Source organism: Gossypium hirsutum, chromosome A01 (assembly GCF_007990345.1).
Source record: "Gossypium hirsutum isolate 1008001.06 chromosome A01, Gossypium_hirsutum_v2.1, whole genome shotgun sequence".
NCBI lineage: Eukaryota > Viridiplantae > Streptophyta > Magnoliopsida > Malvales > Malvaceae > Gossypium > Gossypium hirsutum.
This window is the reverse complement of record NC_053424.1, coordinates 13,801,387-13,820,360: the sequence shown is the minus strand read 5'-3', so window position 1 is coordinate 13,820,360 and position 18,974 is coordinate 13,801,387. Positions and strand designations below refer to the sequence as shown.

The 18,974-nt window shown below is 34.8% G+C and overlaps 4 protein-coding genes across 5 annotated transcripts; 3 read left to right on the top strand and 1 right to left on the bottom strand.

Moving 5' to 3' along the window:
- Window positions 1-110: 110 nt before the first annotated feature.
- LOC107916827 (mitochondrial import inner membrane translocase subunit TIM50) lies at window positions 111-3,586 on the top strand. Its single transcript, XM_016846202.2, has 10 exons — window positions 111-574; window positions 660-748; window positions 1,258-1,294; window positions 1,617-1,678; window positions 1,803-1,916; window positions 2,056-2,160; window positions 2,263-2,361; window positions 2,492-2,648; window positions 2,784-2,886; window positions 3,041-3,586. The coding sequence occupies exons 1-10, from the start codon at window positions 271-273 to the stop codon at window positions 3,084-3,086; spliced, it is 1,116 nt and encodes a 371-aa protein (XP_016701691.1). The 5' UTR covers window positions 111-270; the 3' UTR covers window positions 3,087-3,586.
- A 1,456-nt stretch (window positions 3,587-5,042) lies between these two features.
- On the top strand, window positions 5,043-7,145 carry LOC107917836 (zinc transporter 11). 2 transcript variants are annotated; one of them, XM_016847184.2, is made up of 3 exons: window positions 5,043-5,639; window positions 6,451-6,497; window positions 6,614-7,145. In XM_016847184.2, exons 1-3 carry the CDS (start codon window positions 5,165-5,167, stop codon window positions 7,109-7,111), a joined length of 1,020 nt encoding a protein of 339 aa, XP_016702673.1. In that variant the 5' UTR covers window positions 5,043-5,164; the 3' UTR covers window positions 7,112-7,145. The 2 variants fall into 2 exon arrangements, with proteins under 2 accessions (XP_016702673.1, XP_016702672.1); XM_016847183.2 differs by having other exon boundaries at window positions 6,581-7,145.
- Window positions 7,146-7,300: 155 nt separating this feature from the next.
- On the bottom strand, window positions 7,301-9,861 carry LOC107917837 (uncharacterized). The gene is made up of 6 exons (XM_016847185.2): window positions 9,504-9,861; window positions 8,645-8,981; window positions 8,225-8,309; window positions 8,007-8,093; window positions 7,678-7,917; window positions 7,301-7,533 (listed from the first exon to the last, which is right to left on the bottom strand). Exons 1-6 carry the CDS (start codon window positions 9,665-9,667, stop codon window positions 7,457-7,459), a joined length of 990 nt encoding a protein of 329 aa, XP_016702674.1. The 5' UTR covers window positions 9,668-9,861; the 3' UTR covers window positions 7,301-7,456.
- A 4,324-nt stretch (window positions 9,862-14,185) lies between these two features.
- LOC107917838 (uncharacterized) lies at window positions 14,186-18,922 on the top strand. Its single transcript, XM_016847186.2, has 6 exons — window positions 14,186-15,524; window positions 15,743-15,834; window positions 15,914-16,036; window positions 16,444-17,223; window positions 17,702-17,918; window positions 18,023-18,922. Exons 1-6 carry the CDS (start codon window positions 15,230-15,232, stop codon window positions 18,562-18,564), a joined length of 2,049 nt encoding a protein of 682 aa, XP_016702675.1. The 5' UTR covers window positions 14,186-15,229; the 3' UTR covers window positions 18,565-18,922.
- Window positions 18,923-18,974: the final 52 nt, after the last annotated feature.

Below are 18,974 nucleotides of genomic sequence, written 5' to 3'. Positions count from 1 at the left end.
AATGTCAATAACTATTACTAAAACAGTAAATATTAAACTTTAAGTGACCAAAACAATAGTAATTGGGTGAACTTTTATAAAGTTTAGCCCAAAAAAAAAAAAGTCAGCTTATTCCCATTCCATAGTCTACAGGGAAACTAGGCAAAACCGACTTCCAAACACCCCTAATAAAATCTCAGCATCTGATTCACACTTTCCATCTGTAAAGCCCTAGAAAATAACTAGAACTCCATCAGACAGAACTACCACCAAATCAAAACCTCAATCAAAATGTCTTCAATTGTTCTTAGATCCCGAATAGTTTCAAATGATTGCAGTTCTAAGATCATTTACCGAAGGGTTTTAAGTTCAGGAGTGGTTTCTTTCTCCTCCTCCTCCTCTTCAAATCCTTCTAAAGAAACGATCATTCCTTCACAATCCATTCTCTCCGACAACCCGGCACCTCCTACTCCTCCTCCACCAGCGCCAGAAGCTTCCACGCAGGTTTCGGGAAGGAAATCCTGGACCTTTCTCAAGTACGGACTTCTCGCAACTGTAACTGGTGCTATTGGCTATGCTGGTTATCTCTCTTACAGTAAGTCTTATTTTAAAATCTTATTTAAAATGTGGGTTTTTATATGTTTAAAAATGTTTAATTTTTTAATAAATTTGATTTGCAGTGTGTTCATATGAGGAAGTAGAGCAGAAGGCAAAGTCATTGCGGGCTGCAGCGAGTTATACTCCTAGTGAAGATGCAGCTGCTGTTGAAGTAAGTTTTAGTTCGTTTGGATTTTTTTTAAAAAGAATTTCTCTTTTTACTTTAGTTGTTTGATTGAGTGATGTTCAAATTGTTTAAGACGTATAGTTGATTTGGGTATAAATTGATTCTCATTCATATGAGATTAATGTGTTATGATGTGGTTGGATGGCAGTAATGCTAGCTGCATTGCTGTTCAAGTTGTTGGTAAATTTTTCTATAATTTCTTTTACAGTCTATAGGAAAGTGATTTAGCTGCTCATATCAGTTCAAAATCACATAAAACCTGTCCATCATAGAGCTTCCTAACTGATTCCTGTATGATTAATGGCTGTAATGCTATGATGAATGCATCAATATCAGTTATGCAATCATGTATGTTAATGCCCTTATGCATTTGAATGCACACGTGTGATGCCTTAGCTAAGAATTAATAATGTGATACAGTCATTGTTAAATTGGTCCTATGAAAGAATCAGAAATGTAAGTAGTTATGTTTTGTTTTCCGTTTTATTTTTCAGAAATATAGAGGCATGCTCTACTCTGCTGCAATGACAGGTGATGACCTTACTTCGTTTCTGGATCTCTTATTTCTCCGTATTTCTTTTTTTTTTTTCATAGCTACAATCTCCACTCTTTATTCTATACATTGACCATTTGCATCACAGTGAGCTAAGTTTGCATTTGGATAAGCGGTTCTAGTTTAGTGTCTTTTAGAGAAATTGGGCAACTTCATTACAAAAGGATTTGTTAAGCCAGCAAAAAAAAAGGGGGGGGGGGAGGAACCATTGCTTTCTGTCAACTTATTTAAGAGTGACTTGTTTACATGTTCTGCTTCCACCCCCATTTTCTCATGGCTTCTTCTCTTGTAACATTCCAGTTCCAGCTAAAGCACTTGAATCTTACCTGGATCTCAGGAAGATGGTGGAAGAACATGTGATGGTGAGGGCCATTCTTATTGCTCTAGTTTCTGGTTTTTCAGTATTGCCTGCCTATCTTTTGTTTTTTTTTTCTTTATATTAGCATTTTTGTTTTTTCTATTTTTTCACTTTATCTCGGATTGCAGGAATTTACTGAACCAACCTCAGATAAGCTTCTTCCTGATTTGCATCCCCAAGAACAACATGTTTTCACACTTGTCCTAGATCTGAATGAGACATTACTTTATACAGATTGGAAGGTATGAGTTTTCACATAAACTAATTTCCGCTTTCCTTTATAAATTTTGAACTATTTATCCGGTATTTTTTATTATTGAAGCTCATGTTAAATTGTTTGTTATTCTTTTTCTTTCTTCTTTCCCTTTTTGGTTGGCAAAGCGAGAGAGAGGCTGGCGTACCTTCAAAAGACCTGGAGTTGATGCTTTTTTTGAACATATGGCAAAGTTTTACGAAATTGTTGTCTATTCTGACCAGATGAATATGGTAATTTGATATTTTGTCATTGTGACAACCATTCAATATATATAAGTATTTGACAACCGATGTTGCCTTAATTTACTTATTTGTTTGTTTTGACTTGGGTAGTATGTGGATCCTGTTTGCGAGAGGCTGGACCCTAACCATTATATACGATATAGGCTATCAAGGGGTGCTACTAAATATCAGGATGGCAAGCACTATAGAGTATGTTAAAGTTAATCACTTTCCTTTGAAGCACTTCTATTTTGGGTTTCCCTTCTGTTTTTCTGCTAGAATAAGTGCATTATTCTTGTTAATGTATGAGACAGTTGTAACAAATAGTTCCCGTTGGCAGGATCTTTCAAAGCTTAACAGGGATCCAGCCAAGATATTGTATGTGAGTGCTCATGCGTTTGAATCCAGCCTTCAACCAGAAAACTGTGTCCCTATTAAGCCGTACAAACTTGAGGCAGATGATACAGCACTTTTGGATCTTATTCCGTTTCTTGAATGTGAGTCTTTTGTTGTTTTTTCCCTTTCCTTGTTGTCTTGGTTCGAATTTTACATGACATGTGCCCAACTAATATAATTGTTAGGGTCTATGTTCTTTTGTTGATTGTAGTACCATCTGTTTTGGCTGTCTACAGATGTGGCGCGCAATAGTCCAGCTGATATCAGACAAGTCTTGCAATCTTATGAAAGAAAAGATGTTGCGAAAGAGTTTCTTGAGCGTTCTAAAGAGTATCAGAGGTGAAGTGTTTTCTTCCCTTTGTGCGTTGTCATGTCAAATCTGACCCAAATACGCCATTTGTACAGTTGATTATAACATCAATAGTTGCTAATCTGATTCATATTAAAATATTGTTGAAAACATTTTGATTTGGAGTAATGAATGATGGGACAGGCGAATGCAAGGACAAAGGCAGCAAGGTCGTTTCTGGTGGAGATGAGGAGAGGATCATGTATAGTCGATGATTGTGGATTTCAGAAATCATAGGATGGAGTTATGTATAGTTGATGGTTCTGGATTTTCAGAAATCATTCTGCAGGATGAATCCGAAGAATGTGAAAGACAATCTAGTTTCCACCCCTCCAATTTTGCCAGTAAAGAAGCCATTTTCTGATGAAGATCATAAATTAAATTGATTAACTGCATCATTTAAATGTCTGACCAAAGGACTATTTTTTTCTCTCTTCTTTTTGCCGAGATGTAGGCAAGCTTCCACTCCACAGCTGATTTTAAGGGTATTCTTTCTTGCAATATTCTGTTATTCTATCTCAAAGGATTTGCTTGGTAGGGTAGAAAAAATTGAAAAGAAGAAGAAAAAAAAGGAACAAAATTATTATATAAATTCATTTGTATGCTTGTTAGGAAAAAAGGGAAAGGATAAGGTAATTTTTTTGGTTTAATGATAAATTTGGCTACTAGTGTTTGCATGTTTTGTCAAAATAGTCTTAATTGTATTTTTGAGTTCTTTTTTGCCATTAACTTTTGATTTTTTTTGTTCAAATTACATATTTTAACAGATTTAATGAATAAGTTTAAGGTTTTAATTTTTTGTACCTTTGTTTATTAAGAAGTTTTTCTATTGAGTTAAACGTTTATTTTTTTAATTTAATGTATTATTTATTTATTTTACTATTTTTTTACATGTAATTATCTTATTGGATTATCTAACTAATAAATTACATCTAATTAAAAATATTTCACATGAAATTTTACATCATTTTTTGTTAACTTTTTAATGGTATTTTCATTAAAATTGTTAAAAAAAGTATATTGAAAAAAAAACAAATGTTGATAGTAAAAAAAGATTTAAAAATATAATTAAGGTTATTTTGAAAAATTATGTAAATGTTAGTGGTTAAATTTATTATTAAGTTATTTTCTTTATAGAGTTAGAAAATAAAAGAAAAATAAAAAAAAGAAAGCCTTGTAAAATACATATTTAATTTAGTTTTTTAACTTATCATTCTACTTGTACTTTTCTACGTATCCTAAGTTGAGGGATTGACATATTGATGCAAATGGCCGTCCTATGGTTGGTTCACACATCACTTTTAGCCAACGACTTCGAAGTATGAACGGTGAAGTCTACGCGGTCGGACCCGACGTCACGGCAAAGCAAATTGGAAAGGTGGATCCTACTTGACTTTGATTGACTTGTGTGTTTTTAATCACAACGGGTCATGTTGCTTTCCTTCCACAGCCAACGGCACGCCATCATTTCTTTTAATCTTTTACCATTACGCCAATAATTCCAAATTATAAATATCAAATATTCCATTGCTGATCCTTTCCTTTTTACTTATTTTGCTTCTTAATTCAAATATCTACTTCCCATTACATGAGTTACGATCATCAATGATGGATTATCCTAGATTACTGACAAATCCACTGTGAAAATATATCTAGAAAAGAGCATTGTGTTGTTTTATTGCCATTATTGATTATTACCATTAGTCATTAATAGGTAATTTTCATTTTATCAGAAAGCTATAATTTGGTTATTAAATTATTTAAATATTTTTATTTAAATTAATAAACTATTAAAATAGATGTTATATGGCTTTTTTTTTGCACTTCCTACAATTGAAAATTTTCTTTTTCCTTCTATTTTATAGTTCAATTTTTTTTATGAAATAGCTTTAAACATAATGAATTTGTTAACTAAAATTGAAACAATTTTTTTTTAATATATAACACTAATCGTCAAATCGATATGGATTTAATATTTATTCTTTTACTTGTTGATAAATATAGATTTATTATAGTAATAGTTGAATCATCGCCTAAAATTCACTGGTTGAATTAAAAAATAACTTAAATAAAATTATAATTATTTTTAATTAAATGAAAAAAACTCATAATTTAGTGGCTAGTTTAGTTTACCCCTCGTTACGTCAACTACGTCCCCGTACTTCCCGTTGTATTTTGCAGTACAACAATGAGAAAACCCTCCCTTTTATCCTTCTCTTTTTAGTTTCTATATAACCGTACAAAACTGAACTCAAACACAGTCTCTCAATGAAGCTCTCACGTTTTCTCTTTTACTTCTTTCTCTGCCTCTCTCTTTTCATCTCTGTCACCTGCCACGGGGGCAGTCATGCTGGCGCTGATGATGATGATGACAAGGCAGGTGAAAGGAATGAACCTTATGACCTACGATCCAAATCCTTGATTTTGGTCAAGGTATGGTGCTTGATTCTAGTGTTTGTAGGGACGTTCGTAGGTGGTGTGTCACCCTATTTTCTAAAGTGGAACCAGGGTTTTTTGGTGCTGGGAACACAGTTCGCCGGTGGGGTTTTTCTTGGGACAGCCATGATGCATTTCTTGAGTGATGCGAATGAAACTTTTGAAGACTTGACGAGTAAAGAATACCCTTTCGCCTTTATGTTGGCATGTGCTGGATATTTGTTGACTATGCTAGCTGATTGTGTGATCTCTTATGTGTACGGGAAAGGGAAGAATTCATGTAACAATGGTGATTTGGAGCTTCAAGGTAAGCAAACGTTTTCATATTATTCTCTTTCATGAATTTTAAATTTTTGCGTTGTCGTAATGTTTGTTTAAGAATTGGAGAAATTATGGGAAATTGAGAAGAGATCCAGCTTCGTTTGGAATTCCAGTTCATGGGATAAAAGACGATGAATCCAAAGTTAATTCAGGACCCACGTAATAAATAATCTATATTAAGTATAAATAATATCTGTTAAGTGAGACAAGAAAACTTCACATGTCTTGTCTTGTTTGATTAATTTGTCAGATAAAAAAGGGCATCGGAAAAGATGAGCAACCATTTTTGGTTGCTTTCAAAGTCTGGGATTTCTGTTTGGGTAATACTTTAGGACTAAGGCAATAGAGTTTGCTTGTAAACTTTGCAACTTTTTGATAGTTAGAAGTAGTTGTGGGAAGTTCTTTAAAATATTTAATGTTCTACTAGTTTTTTCAGCCAAAAGTTACTAGCACTAATGGATTAAAATCACTATTTATATCTATTGAAATTGATATTACTGCAACATATTACTCTATTCATAGTAGAATATTTCGTTGATATAATTTGCTGTATTGTCAACCCTTTTGCATATGGACATATACAATGGGGAAAATATAACCTTAAAAGAAATGGAATCAACCCTACCTCCAATAATAGAAACAGGTTACCTTAGACAGCAATAGACTTGGAACGTTGTAATTTTACTAATTGTTTCACTTCTATTGTTTGAATAAAATCGAAAGTAGGTACCAAGAGCCCTAAAGTGGGGACAATTCATTTTCTTACCTCATAATTTACTCTCTGAAATGAATTACAGGGGCTGAGCAGAGCAAAACGAATCCTCATGGTCAAGGCGATCCGCCAGTAAGCTAAATAGCCTGAACAACTATTCCACTTTTTAGAACTGATTTATGTTTATATTTTAGAGCATTTTGTGCGTCTTCTAGGTTGGTAATGGCACTGATACAAAATGTGCGCAGTCTTCATCTCTCACATCTGCAAGTTCTTTCGGGGATAGTGTTCTGTTGATCATTGCATTGTGCTTCCATTCAGTCTTTGAGGGCATAGCAGTTGGAGTTGCAGAAACTGAAGCTGATGCTTGGAAAGCCTTGTGGACAATCTCCTTGCACAAGATATTTGCGGCGATCGCAATGGGGATAGCACTGCTCCGAATGATCCCGGATCGTCCATTGTTGTCGTGCATCGCCTATGCATTTGCATTTGCCATTTCAAGTCCTGTTGGGGTAGCCATTGGGATCGTAATAGATGCCACAACTCAGGGTGCTGTAGCAGACTGGATCTTTGCCATATCAATGGGGTTAGCCTGTGGAGTGTTCATCTACGTATCGATAAACCATCTGCTGGCTAAAGGCTACGCACCCCAGAAGATGGTTTCAGTTGACAGACCCCATCACAAGTTTTTGTCTGTCTTGTTAGGTGTTGGGGTGATCGCTGTAGTAATGATCTGGGACACTTGAAAGTATATTCAACTTTTTGGCCTGATTTCTCAAAGTTTATCTGACCAATAAATATTGATGGACTAAATCTCATTCATGATCCATGTACTAAGAGGAATTATACAATGCTGTCAGAAGGGTAGGAGAAAACATCTGTTCATCTAATACATTGAAAAGTTAATTGGTAAAAATCCCAAGAAAAAAAAAGGATTTCCCAAAAAGTGGAAAATTCATATCAGCAGCTTGAGAAGCATTTCTGTTTCAGAAAAACTACAATGATAGAGTGTTCTTATTGGTAAAATTTCATTAAACTAAGCTGCTAACTACAAATTTGAAATTTGAAGTAGTTGAGTACTATAAAATGCTCTATAGGTACACATGAAAAACTTTCTCAAGGCAAACTGATACTATGATGGGCCCGGCCAAGTCTCCGGCAGCACAGCCTGTAGAAAAAAAATTTCAGAGCTTAAATGATGCCGCTGTATGTCGGTTAAACTCACACACCGATTCGGTATGTCAATAACAGGTAATTATTGGCTATATTATGTAGTACAGTGTAAATTGATGCATATAGGTTAGTAACTTACCAATCCACTGACCAACTGACGGGCGGAAAAGAGTAGCACAAATCCCAGCTCCTATGGAAGCAAAAATCAATGATGCTCCACACCTGATGGTAATACCAGAAATCTTCTTTCCAAGAAGTTTAGCTCGAACTGTTACATTGGCCTCATTACTCTCATCAGAGTTCGTTATGCGAGAAAAGCTTCGGTAGATTTCAATACCGGTTTGGACAATCCATGCAGCCGTGACTCCAAGAAGGTGACCTGAATAAACATTGGGAAAAAGACAAGGATGTAAGAAAGCTAAAGCAACTATTTACTAACGGAGTATACATATTGATAATAGTTTCGACCTCTGAAAGTTGTTCTGCTAACTCTGAAGAAATACACTGTTGCAGGCATTCCCCTTTGGGATTTTCTGACAGCTGATTTTGGGACATCTGCATATGTTGACCAAACTCATCAATAGCTTACAGTAATAATACCAAATGCGTTGTTCCCTTTTGACATTCACCGGCAACTTAAAGTACAACCACTTATTCATCACCATGACTGTAAAAACATAAAGTACCTTTAAGGAGTTTCCACGCCATGCGTTGTGAAACATAGATAACAGCAAGTCTTTCAAGAATCCGTCTTGTAGTTACAACAGTGGTCTGAGAAGGCATAAAACATAGTAAAGTTAAAGCTGTTCCTTAAATAGCAAAGGATTGTCTCAATAGCAGAGCGAAGCGCAACAAATATGGACATATCAACGGATTGGAGCTAAGATTTAATGAACACAAATCATGTGCAGATATGAATCTAATTAGCATCTAAATTAGTTAACTTCATAAACTGTTATCTATATTAACTGCTTACAGAGATGAATTATACAAATATTAGAATTTTTGCTTGACTCTCATTGAAAAGGCATATCAGAATTTCATAATCTAAACAATAGAGACAGGCAGAAGAACATATGGAGAAACTGGCAAATGGCAGAACTCACCTCACGAATTATTTGCTTCACTGATTTTTTTAAGGGAACAACTAAATCAACACGGCGCTCCTCTGGAGAGTCTTGCGGGAAGTCCTCCTCATCCTCTTCTATGTTTAGTGAAGGCTCCAATAGAGGCAAATAGAACAACAGAAATGACCTCAAGGTTGTCAAAGCAAATGGCCTCAATTCAAAAGCAGAAAACAGAGGCTTCAGCTCAATCTTATACTCCTTCACACTGTATTTGAGAGCATCATTCTTAAAGAAATCTTCAGATGATCTTTGGGTATTTGAAATGTAATGTTCAGGCAGTACAGCACCAGCATCACAATGTGAAACCTTGGGATAACTGCATCACAATCACTATGGATTAAATATTATAAATTTTCTAATTCTACTGTCAAACCATTTACCCAAATCATCATCCTAAGCTAGTAATAGATTGTTATTAATTATTAAGCCATAATGTAAACAAGAAGAAACCCTGGTCAACTCCATGAGCAAACGAAAGGAAAATTTTTCTACAATAATTAACTAAACAATCAGTACTTAGCCCTCAAAACCAAACCCAATTGCCTAATGTAGTGATAGAAGGCAAAATTTGAAACTATTGAAACCACTCTAACATAAACCCGATCCTGGACAAATCAAAATCAAATCAAACACAAGCAATACACATTATCCAATCCAATCCAATCAGCACTGCTCACTGAGCAATACCAAAATCAAGTTCAGCCATTGCATCCACATACACAAATAACATGAACACTGATTTACAGTAAATATAGCTGCCGAAATACCATCAAAAGCCATAAACTTAGGCAAATTACCATTAACAACGAAGTAAACATAAACCTTGATATAAACATACCCAAAAAGAAACCTGGAGGCAAAAGGGGTTCCAGCAGCGACGGTAGCGGCGGCCGATGCGGCGGCAGCGGAGGCAGAGAATAACCCAGAAGAGTGGAAGCTTTGTGGAGAACAAAAGCTTGGTTTTTTCTTGTATAGATCTAGTAATATTGCTATTCCCGCCATCGTTAATCTTCAATATGCAGCTCGAAACAACAAATGAAACAGACCCACTTTGGCTTATATCATCATCATAGCAATGATCAGTTCAAATTGTTTTCTGCCTTTTGGTTTTCTTCGGGAAAGTTGAGCCTTTGAGGGGGTTGGCTTTTAACTTTTTATTATTATTATTTTTTGGATCACACATTTTTTTTATTATTAAAGCAAAGGTTAGAGACTGGTTAAATTCTGTTTTACTCCCTGTGTTTCGTTTATATTTTAATTTAATATAATTTATACCTTTATTTTCAATATCATTAATTAATATAAATAGTTAAAATCTTGATTTAACTAATCAATTATATCTTATCTTGATTGGTAATATTGAGGTTTAGGAAACTTTGAAATCTTAAGTTCTTGGAAACCAATTATTTAGATTTAAGTTATTGACCATAAGCGAAGTCAAAAAAGTTTTAGGGGCTGAAATTAAATTATATATCTTTACGATAGTAAAAGTAAAATTTTATCATTTTTTATAGTCTATATCTTTATAATTTTTTAAGTGAAAATTTCATTTCAAGGTGGTCGAGTCCTTGCCGGTCCTTTTAACTCCGCTTTCATTATTGACTTGATTTTTTAAAAATATTTTTTTTATATATTTCATGTTGAGAAAGTTGAAAAAAACTTCATGACCCGAAATCTAATTTTTTGTATGTATTAAAATGTGTGTTTTTGTAAGGAGAAGAGAAATTTAGAATTTTACTCGAAATATGTAAAATTAAAATATGCAAATTTGACCCAAGTGGGAGAGGGAGAGATTTGATTTTTCTATTTTTATTTTTCGTGCGGGGTATTGATTGGTTCCGAAGAATCAAGGAAGCAAGGCTCAAATATTACATGGGCTTAGCCCTTACATTGGATGCCAAGTGGCAATGCCATTGATTCAATATATCTAATCATTAGCCTTTCTTTGGATATGAAATTAAAAATAGAAAAAATTAAAATCAGTAATAAAATATGTATTTAGAGTTATAGCTAGAGTTGATCATGGGCTCGAAAGTCTTCAATATATCTAATCATTAGCCTTTCTTTGGATATGAAATTAAAAATAGAAAAAATTAAAATCAGTAATAAAATATGTATTTAGAGTTATAGCCTAGAGTTGATCATGATCAGTAATAAAAATTAAAACCAGTTCGGCTCGAAAGTCTTCCCGAAAAATAAGAGGGTTTGGGTAAAAATATAGGCTCGAAAAATAGATTTGGGCAAAAAAATGAGGCCCGTTTTCTCGGGTAAGAGTTTTTGGCCCGGGCCTGGCCAGGCCCGGCCCGAATTATATATTAATATATTTTTTATTTTATTTTTAATCATTTTAAATTTTAATATAACTATTTTTTTATTATATTGTCAATTTATGTATTGTTTTAAGAATTGTTTTAGTATTATTTTTATTTGTTTTAATATTTATTTTTATGTTTTTAAATATATTTGATTTATTATATTTTTAAAATTTTTTATTTAATGAAATAAATAAATAAAATTTAATATGGGTCGAGCCGGGCCGGGCTCGGGCTTAGTAATTTTATTTCAAACCGGGCTAAGCCAAGTAGACGGGCCTAAAATTTTATTTGGATCCGGCCCGAACCCGGCCCGGCCCATGATCACCTCTAGTTATAGCGTGTTAAAAAAACTAAATATATAAATAAATTAAATTTTTATCTTGTGTGAAACTCAAATTTATTATATATATTTATTAAAATAAATTTTAATCTTTATAACTGTTGGCAAATAAAATGATTAAAAATAAAATTCATATAAATACGAATAGATTGTAAAAGATATATATTATTAATTTTAAAAATAAATATTTAAGTATGTATTTATTTCAAAATTTTAATGTAATTGCATGTAAATTAATACAAATATATACGAAATATGTACATAAACAAATAAAGAAATAATTAAATGCCATAGTTCCATTGGTAATTCCATAAAGCTGGCATTTAAAACGGAATGGAATGCCACATGTCAATCATTTAATGGGCTAATGTGCCATGTCAGTAATCTGTTAAAAGAAAACGGAAATTTTAACTACAGTGACTAATTCATACAAATATTTTATTTATAGTGATCAAATTAAAAAAAATTAGAATAACTAAAATAAGATAGACCCTATTTTAGAGTGATTATGGATGTAGGTTACCCTAATTTAAAATACATTAATTATTTTTTTGTGGTTTTTTTATGATTAACTTAAAAATAAAATTTTAATATGTTAGAAAACTAAAACCAACTTTATATAATAGTATAGGTAGTCCTAGTAAACTTTGATTGACTCTCATGCACCAAAATCAACAACAAACCTGCTTTCATTGGAGTCTAACTGGGCATCCAAAAAGAAGCTTTGTGATACAAACGTGAAGTGTGCTGCTCAAAAAAGCCCAGACACATTGGTAGCTACTACAAACTTTGGTCCTACAAGTTTTGTACCTCCAAGAACAGCGTGAAACTACATAAATGCTCAGGTGGTGTGATCATGGAAGAGATATTCACTTGGCTCCACCTCCCTTGAGAAAATCAGTTGATATTCCATGCGGACAGTTAGAAGCCATATGTAGCATTTCCCACGTTAGGATTCCCAGGCCTTTTCTTTATTACTCTTTTCTCTCTCTTAACAACAAGATTCTGATGGTTTGTCCTCAGTCCCTCCCTCACAATCTCAATTTCTCTTACAACTATTGCTGAACCATGGCCGTGGCATTCGTCAGGGTTAAATTGGCTCCAAAAACGAAGAGCAACGCCACGCCACAGAGATAAAAGAACTAGCAGCATGCATCTATGACTACGGGGATGAATATATACTCTAATTTTTCTTCTTCTATCTTTTTCACCTTTTTTTTTTCTATCAAAGGACACCCATATAAAGTTATAGATATTATGCTTATACTATTTTGTAGGAAATTCTATTAAGGATAATTTTTTTTTGCCAAAAAAATATTTCTTTTCAAAGTTGTTGAAATTGGAGTAGTTAAATTAGCAACCAACCGATAATGATTTGATTTGATTGGTTCAATTGTGAATCAATTCTAAAAATATTATGATTTTTCATTTCACCTCAAATTAATAATTTAGTTCCAATGTTTTATCTCAACTTAATATTATTTAATGCAGTTTATGCACACACAAAAAAAAAACTTATTTTTAGGTTTCACTTTGATAATAAAAGACATGTTAAATTTGTAATTTGGCGGATATAAATTAGTCTCAAGTTTAAGGTAATATAAACTTCTCCGAATTTATTGAAAAATCATGTTTAAGGAGACCAAGACAGTGAATTAAGGCATAGATTGAGAGAGAAAGATATATGCTTCAAGAAACTCCAAACACATGAGTGTCTTGTATGATTTCTTGTAGTTGAGTGTAAACAAATAATGCACCATCTTGTAGTTGCTAAATAGAGATAAAATGCATGCATATCTGCCAAAAAAAAGCCATAAATTCGTTTATTTTTTTAATGAACTTAAAGAGGGGGTTTTATAGTTTCCCCCTTTTTCTCACCAAAACTTTCTTGATCTGTGTTTTAAATATAAGGTTGGTAGGTATCCCCCATTAAGTCTCTAAACAAAGAAGCAAAGTGAAACCAAGCCAATACAGAATTAGGTAATCTACGAAATATTTGAAAAAAATGCTACAAATGATTCCATAAATGGTTATTTGGGTTAGGGTATGCTTTTACAAGTTTCTAATCACAAAAATAATGGTCATGGGAGTCACTGACTTTCCATGTGATAATCATCAATCAGCTATTGGGGACCAACACCATTCCCATTGAATACACGGTGCTAGCATTAATTTTGTAGAACACTACAAGTAACAACAACCCAACTACTTAATAAAAAAATATTCTTGTTTTTTAATGCAAAAATGGTGTGATTCCCAGTTAATTTTTTATTTCAGTTAGAACTTAGCACCTTATGTTAAGAGCTTGAATTGTTAATCAATGGACGTGGTGATGAATGAGTGCATACATTGGAAAGGGGAAAACATTTGCTTCAACTATAGAACACCCTCCAAGCTCACTAGTTTTTGTATCTGTTACAGTTTAAAGAAGCTTGTAATAGTAGCTTCCCTAGCACTAAAAAAGAGGTCATTAGAGAATTCAATGCATGTGGAATGAGAAATATTTAAAAAATTCATTATATGGGGATTTTAACAAATCCAGATATTAGAGATATATATCATTTGCTTTTGACTTTGTTGAAGCAAACAAAAGTGGAGAAAAATGGGAAATTGAAAGTCATAGCAATCATCTTTTCACACCCACAGATCATTTTGAAAATTCAGTCACCAATACTAATTTCTTATTTGACAATGGTGATAATGAAACCGAGGCATTTTGGAATTATTACAAAACATAAAAGAGAAGGGGGAAAAACCCCACTATGTCCGAACTGTAGTAATGTCAGAAAAAACATGATATTCTGAGGGCCCATGGACCTAAAAGGCCTATCAAAATGGGTGATGGACTCAGCCCCAATTTACAAAGCTACAAAATATTGTTTCTTTCATTTATTTTTAATAATATATTTTTGCTGTTCTTCTCCTACCATTTTTCTGGTTTTTCATCTATCATCAGCAGCTGCATGCCAAACCTCTGCAACTTCCAAACTACCCTTCAAAATGTCCTTTGTTGGCTCCCTTTTTTCACTGCTTTCCCCATCTGCTTTTGTCATCTCTCTTTTCCTTCACTTTCTCTTGTTCCTTACATCAAAACAAAGACAAAGTCTTCAGCTTTCACCTTTTTCTTGAACCCTTGAAAAAACCTGAATTTTCCCAAAAGGATCCTGCTTTGATGCTAAATACTGCATGTTTAGGTGTAAAGGAAAGTGCCCATTTGCCTTTTCTTCTTGATGATTCTCTTAGTTCAGTCAGTCAAAGCCATATGTCGGCCCTTTTTGGTTCTTTCAAGCTTGGACTTTAGTTTTCTCCGGTTTCTCTCTGATCTACTTGCAGATCTTCAAGGCTTAGCTTTTTCTGAGTTCTGGTCAGTTTTTTCTATTTCCCCTCTCTCCTTTGGTATAATTTTTTGAAAAATTCAGCTGGAGATTCATGGTGGCATCTTTGGGGGTTAGTATCAGTTATTTGTAGCTTTAATTGAATGCAAAAAGCTTCTCTATTGTTCATTTTGAAGGTGGCCAAGTCAGCTGGGTATTTTCTATTCAACCATTCCTTATTTGAGGAATCTGTTGCCTGGTAGTTGTAGTTGCTGATCTTTTAGATTAATAGATAGTCAAACATTTAGTATCTGTGAATTTTAGTCTGTTTTGTGAGATACCTAGCTCTTATTCTTCTTACCTAGTCATTCCTCTCTCTTTTTTTTTTGCTTTGCTTAGAGGGATCCTTTTAAAAGAATAAGCTTGATTGCCATATTCAAGCTGTTTCTGTACGATTGTATGGTGGTTGCCTCTTTGGCAGCTAATTTACCTTTGTCAGAATCCTTTATCCAATTTTTTTTTTCAACTTTAGCTATGTGAATAGTAGTTAAGCAGATTCTGTATCATAAATCTCCTCTTGGTGCTTTATGTCAAAATGTCTGGAAATGGCCATTGTTTTGTCGAGTGGAAGGAGGAATTTGTTTCACAGGAGCGTGGTAATCGTGTTGTTCACTATTTCTTGAAGGATTCCGCTGGGGAATCTATCCGTGCTGTTATTGGTACTGAGAGGAGTGTTAGGCACATGTTTTATATTGTTGCTGAGGAGTTTGTGAAGGTATATGGTGCTGAGCATTCAATTCATGCTGGTTTCAAATGGAGGTCAAGAAGGGAGGTTGTGGATTGGCTTACATCTATGCTCTCAAAGCAGCATCTTGAGGGAGATCGATGTAGTATGTATCTAACCTTTTGGGCTTTATATTATGTTATTTTCTTGGCATTAAATTATTTTATTTTCAGTTATTTTTTAATGGTCTACTTGTTCCTACCACTTATGGTTGAAGCAATAAACCGGGCCAAGTCATTAACCTTTAGAACCCATGCCTCCTTGGAAAGAGAACACTACACTGAATATCTCTGAAAATTATAGTTTTTATATCTTCAATGACAGAGTCTCCGAAACATGACACACTGCTAGCTTTGCGATCTCCCGATGGTGCAATGATTGAGATTAGTGCTCGGAAGGCCCTACAGGATGATATGGTATTTCATCTTGATTTTCTACTAGTTCAGTTCCTTTTTCTTTCTTTGATTTTCTCTGACACCAACTTCTGTATTACAGAGCCATTTTTCAAGAAATTTGAATGGAAAAAGTTCAGATATTGTGTGGTCAGGCTCTGCATGGACATGTGGTAAACACCTGAAACATTTCCCAGCATTTTGCCGCAGTGGGACCACAATAGCGGTAAGCATTGACGCGTAAAGAAAAGAAAGGTGGCAAGGGTTTGGGATGTTGGATTTCTATAAATGTAATGAAATGCATAGATCTGCTTGCCTAAACTTTAATCACATGCCAATGCAGTCTTTTTTTCTTAAATTTAGTTGGTAGAATGAGAAAAGAAAATCGGTGCAATTAAAACAAGTTGCTAATCTCGAAGTGCTTCGATATAGTTAGTTGCATATGGCCATAATTATTTAATATGATGCTAGCTCATCCTTATCCTGATGAAGGGAGCATTGACTTTTCGGCCTTTGTGGGTTTTAACAATATCATTATTTCATTTCTCTTTGAGACCAGGCATTATGCATTGGTTGCGAATCTTTTATCTGTTCTTTTATTGACTGATTTTTACTTTTCAATCTGATGCTTAGGTTCAATCTTTTGTCTTTGTCATGGCTAAAGGAGAGAATCACTATCTTGCTTACTTGGAGGATATGTACGAGGACAAACGTGGGCAGAAGAAGGTCAAAGTGAGGTGGTTTCACCATACTAAAGAGGTTAAGGGTGTCATTCCTGTAAGGAATCCTCATCCAAAAGAAGTTTTCATCACTCCTTATTCGCAGGTCATTAGTGCAGAGTGTGTTGATGGTCTTGCAAGTGTCTTAACTCGTGAGCACTATGAGAAATGCTCAGCTGTTTTCCCTGATGCTTGGTTAGCTAGAGTGCATGTATGCTCTAGGCAGTTCAGAAGTAATAAAGTGAAGCCATTTGATTTGAGTAAATTGCGTGGCTATTTTGATCAACCGGTTCTCTCTTGTTTGAGTTCTACTTTGTCCTCTGAGCCTGAATCCATGAGCCATGGCCTAAATGAAGAAGAGGAAGAACAAAGCGCTGGTGCAAATGTAAAGCTGGGAAATAAGAGGACCAGAACTAATAACAGGACTTCTAGTAACCACTTGGTGACTTATGAAACTTCATACAAGAAAATAAAATATGCTTTGTCTGGAAAGAGATTGCCCTCCCTCAAGCATGCTGACAGTCAATATTGTTATGGATCACTTTTCAAGGTTGATGAAAAGATAGAGTTGCTGTGCCAGGATAGTGGAATCCGAGGTTGCTGGTTCAGATGTACGGTCTTACAAGTATCAAGAAAACAGATGAAGGTCCAATATGATGATGTGCAGGATGAAGATGGATATGGTAACCTTGAGGTATGTTTTAGGCATTTTAAAACTTGTTCTGGTTTGTGGTTTCTCACCTCATCTCTTAACCATATGGTCGGGGATTCAATCCCTACTCATGGGAATGGAGCACATTTCATGGTCAGCCGTTTACGTCTTTGGAGAGCACCCGCGGCGAGGGGAATTGTCACTGTTGCCGACAGTAGATACCCTGGTTATGACCAAAAAAAAAAAAAACTTGTATTGGTTTGTCTTCCCCATCATTTGATCTCCACAAATAATATAGAATGTAAAGAACAAATTTCCATAGGAGATTCGTCAGAAAACATTGGTGATTCCAGTTCATGGTTTGACCTGCTTTATCACTTTGCAGAGCTGCAGACTGAATCTCTGTTTAGACATTCTAGGTTTTAAAACGGGTTCAATTTTAATAAATCTCATTTTCTTTTCTCATAAGTGTGTTTGTTCTTCTCTTTGAAATGAAAGCCAATGCCTTCTCCATGTGTAGGAATGGGTCCCAATTTTCAAGCTTGCTATGCCTGACAAACTTGGCATGAGGTACTCAGGCCGCCAAACAGTACGACCAGCTCCTCCTAGCTCCAAAAAAGAACTTGCTGTGGAGCTTGGGGTTTCTGTTGATGCATGGTGGAGTGATGGCTGGTGGGAAGGGGTTGTAACTGGGGTTAACAGCAGTGGTGATGATAATTTTCAAGTTTACTTTCCTGGTATGTTTATTTTGAACTGAATATGTGGCATTTCCTCGTTGTTTATTGTGATCCAATTGGTGTGTCCTCTTTTACCACTTAAATGGTTGTTCTTTTGGTGTTAGGTGAAAATTTATCAATGAACATACACAAGAAAGGTCTAAGAATTTCCAGAGATTGGGATGGGGACCACTGGATTGATATTGATGCAAGACCGGATATTCTCTCCTTGATATCTGATGTCATTAGCCCAGATATGGACACGAAAGTTTCCATGTCCACTACTATTGTCATGGATGCCAAGCATGATGGGGGTACAATGCCAGTTGAAGCTGTTGCTGCCAAAATTATTGCTGAAGGGGAGAAACCTGAGTTAGCTTTTCAGGACTGTTTTGATAACCTTGTAGAAGACGCTGATTGTAAGGAGCCTGCATCATCAAAAGATGAAAAGGATGGGGATGCAAGTGATTGTAAGAAGCCTCCACCATCAGAAAATGGAAAAAATGATGATGCTGATGATGCCAGTACCATTCATGATAAACTAAATGGTATGGATGGTAATGATGAAATCAACAATAATGATGATGACAAGGAAGGCAAAATAGAGGTGGAAGATGGCAAGGAGCAGAACTCTAAAAGTATGGAACTCATGGAAGCAGCAATCTAGAATGCTTCTGGCGCAACAGATTTTTATAATGGGGATGTTGGCACTAATGTTAACTAACATGATTTCGGTTGAAGTTCAGACCTGTAAATAGTGATGCAGTCATAGTGCAAAAGTTGTTGCCGTTTGTGCTTGACGTGGTAACCTTGGTCGGTGTACAGAAACAAGGTTAGTATTCTGTTGTTTTTGTTGTAGTAATTGTTTTGTATCAGAGATAGGATTTGCATTTGAAGATCTTTGGTTAGGGCATCCACTAAAATGGAGTTAGTTCTTCCTCAGAGTCTTAGTCATGGGACTTTGCTCGACTCTTGTAACACCAGTTCTGTGTTCTCTTATAATGAGAATTATCATATTTTCTCTATATTGTTCTTGCTTACTGGTAAAGCCTATAAGCGCCATTGTTTTCCATTTAA

Coding starts and splice junctions, on each gene's coding strand:
- LOC107917838 (XM_016847186.2), top strand. CDS start 15,230: ATGTCTGGAAATGGCCATTGTTTTGTCGAGTGGAAGGAGGAATTTGTT. Junction 15,835..15,913: donor AGGCCCTACAGGATGATATG/GTATTTCATCTT, acceptor TCTGTATTACAG/AGCCATTTTTCAAGAAATTT. Junction 17,919..18,022: donor TTTTCAAGTTTACTTTCCTG/GTATGTTTATTT, acceptor TTTTGGTGTTAG/GTGAAAATTTATCAATGAAC.
- LOC107917837 (XM_016847185.2), bottom strand. CDS start 9,667: ATGGCGGGAATAGCAATATTACTAGATCTATACAAGAAAAAACCAAGC. Junction 8,982..9,503: donor GCCTCCAGGTTTCTTTTTGG/GTATGTTTATAT, acceptor ATTGTGATGCAG/TTATCCCAAGGTTTCACATT. Junction 8,310..8,644: donor TGAAGCAAATAATTCGTGAG/GTGAGTTCTGCC, acceptor ATGCCTTCTCAG/ACCACTGTTGTAACTACAAG.
- LOC107917836 (XM_016847183.2), top strand. CDS start 5,165: ATGAAGCTCTCACGTTTTCTCTTTTACTTCTTTCTCTGCCTCTCTCTT. Junction 5,640..6,450: donor TGGTGATTTGGAGCTTCAAG/GTAAGCAAACGT, acceptor AATGAATTACAG/GGGCTGAGCAGAGCAAAACG. Junction 6,498..6,580: donor ATGGTCAAGGCGATCCGCCA/GTAAGCTAAATA, acceptor TGCGTCTTCTAG/GTTGGTAATGGCACTGATAC.
- LOC107916827 (XM_016846202.2), top strand. CDS start 271: ATGTCTTCAATTGTTCTTAGATCCCGAATAGTTTCAAATGATTGCAGT. Junction 1,679..1,802: donor TGGTGGAAGAACATGTGATG/GTGAGGGCCATT, acceptor CTCGGATTGCAG/GAATTTACTGAACCAACCTC. Junction 2,887..3,040: donor CGTTCTAAAGAGTATCAGAG/GTGAAGTGTTTT, acceptor ATGATGGGACAG/GCGAATGCAAGGACAAAGGC.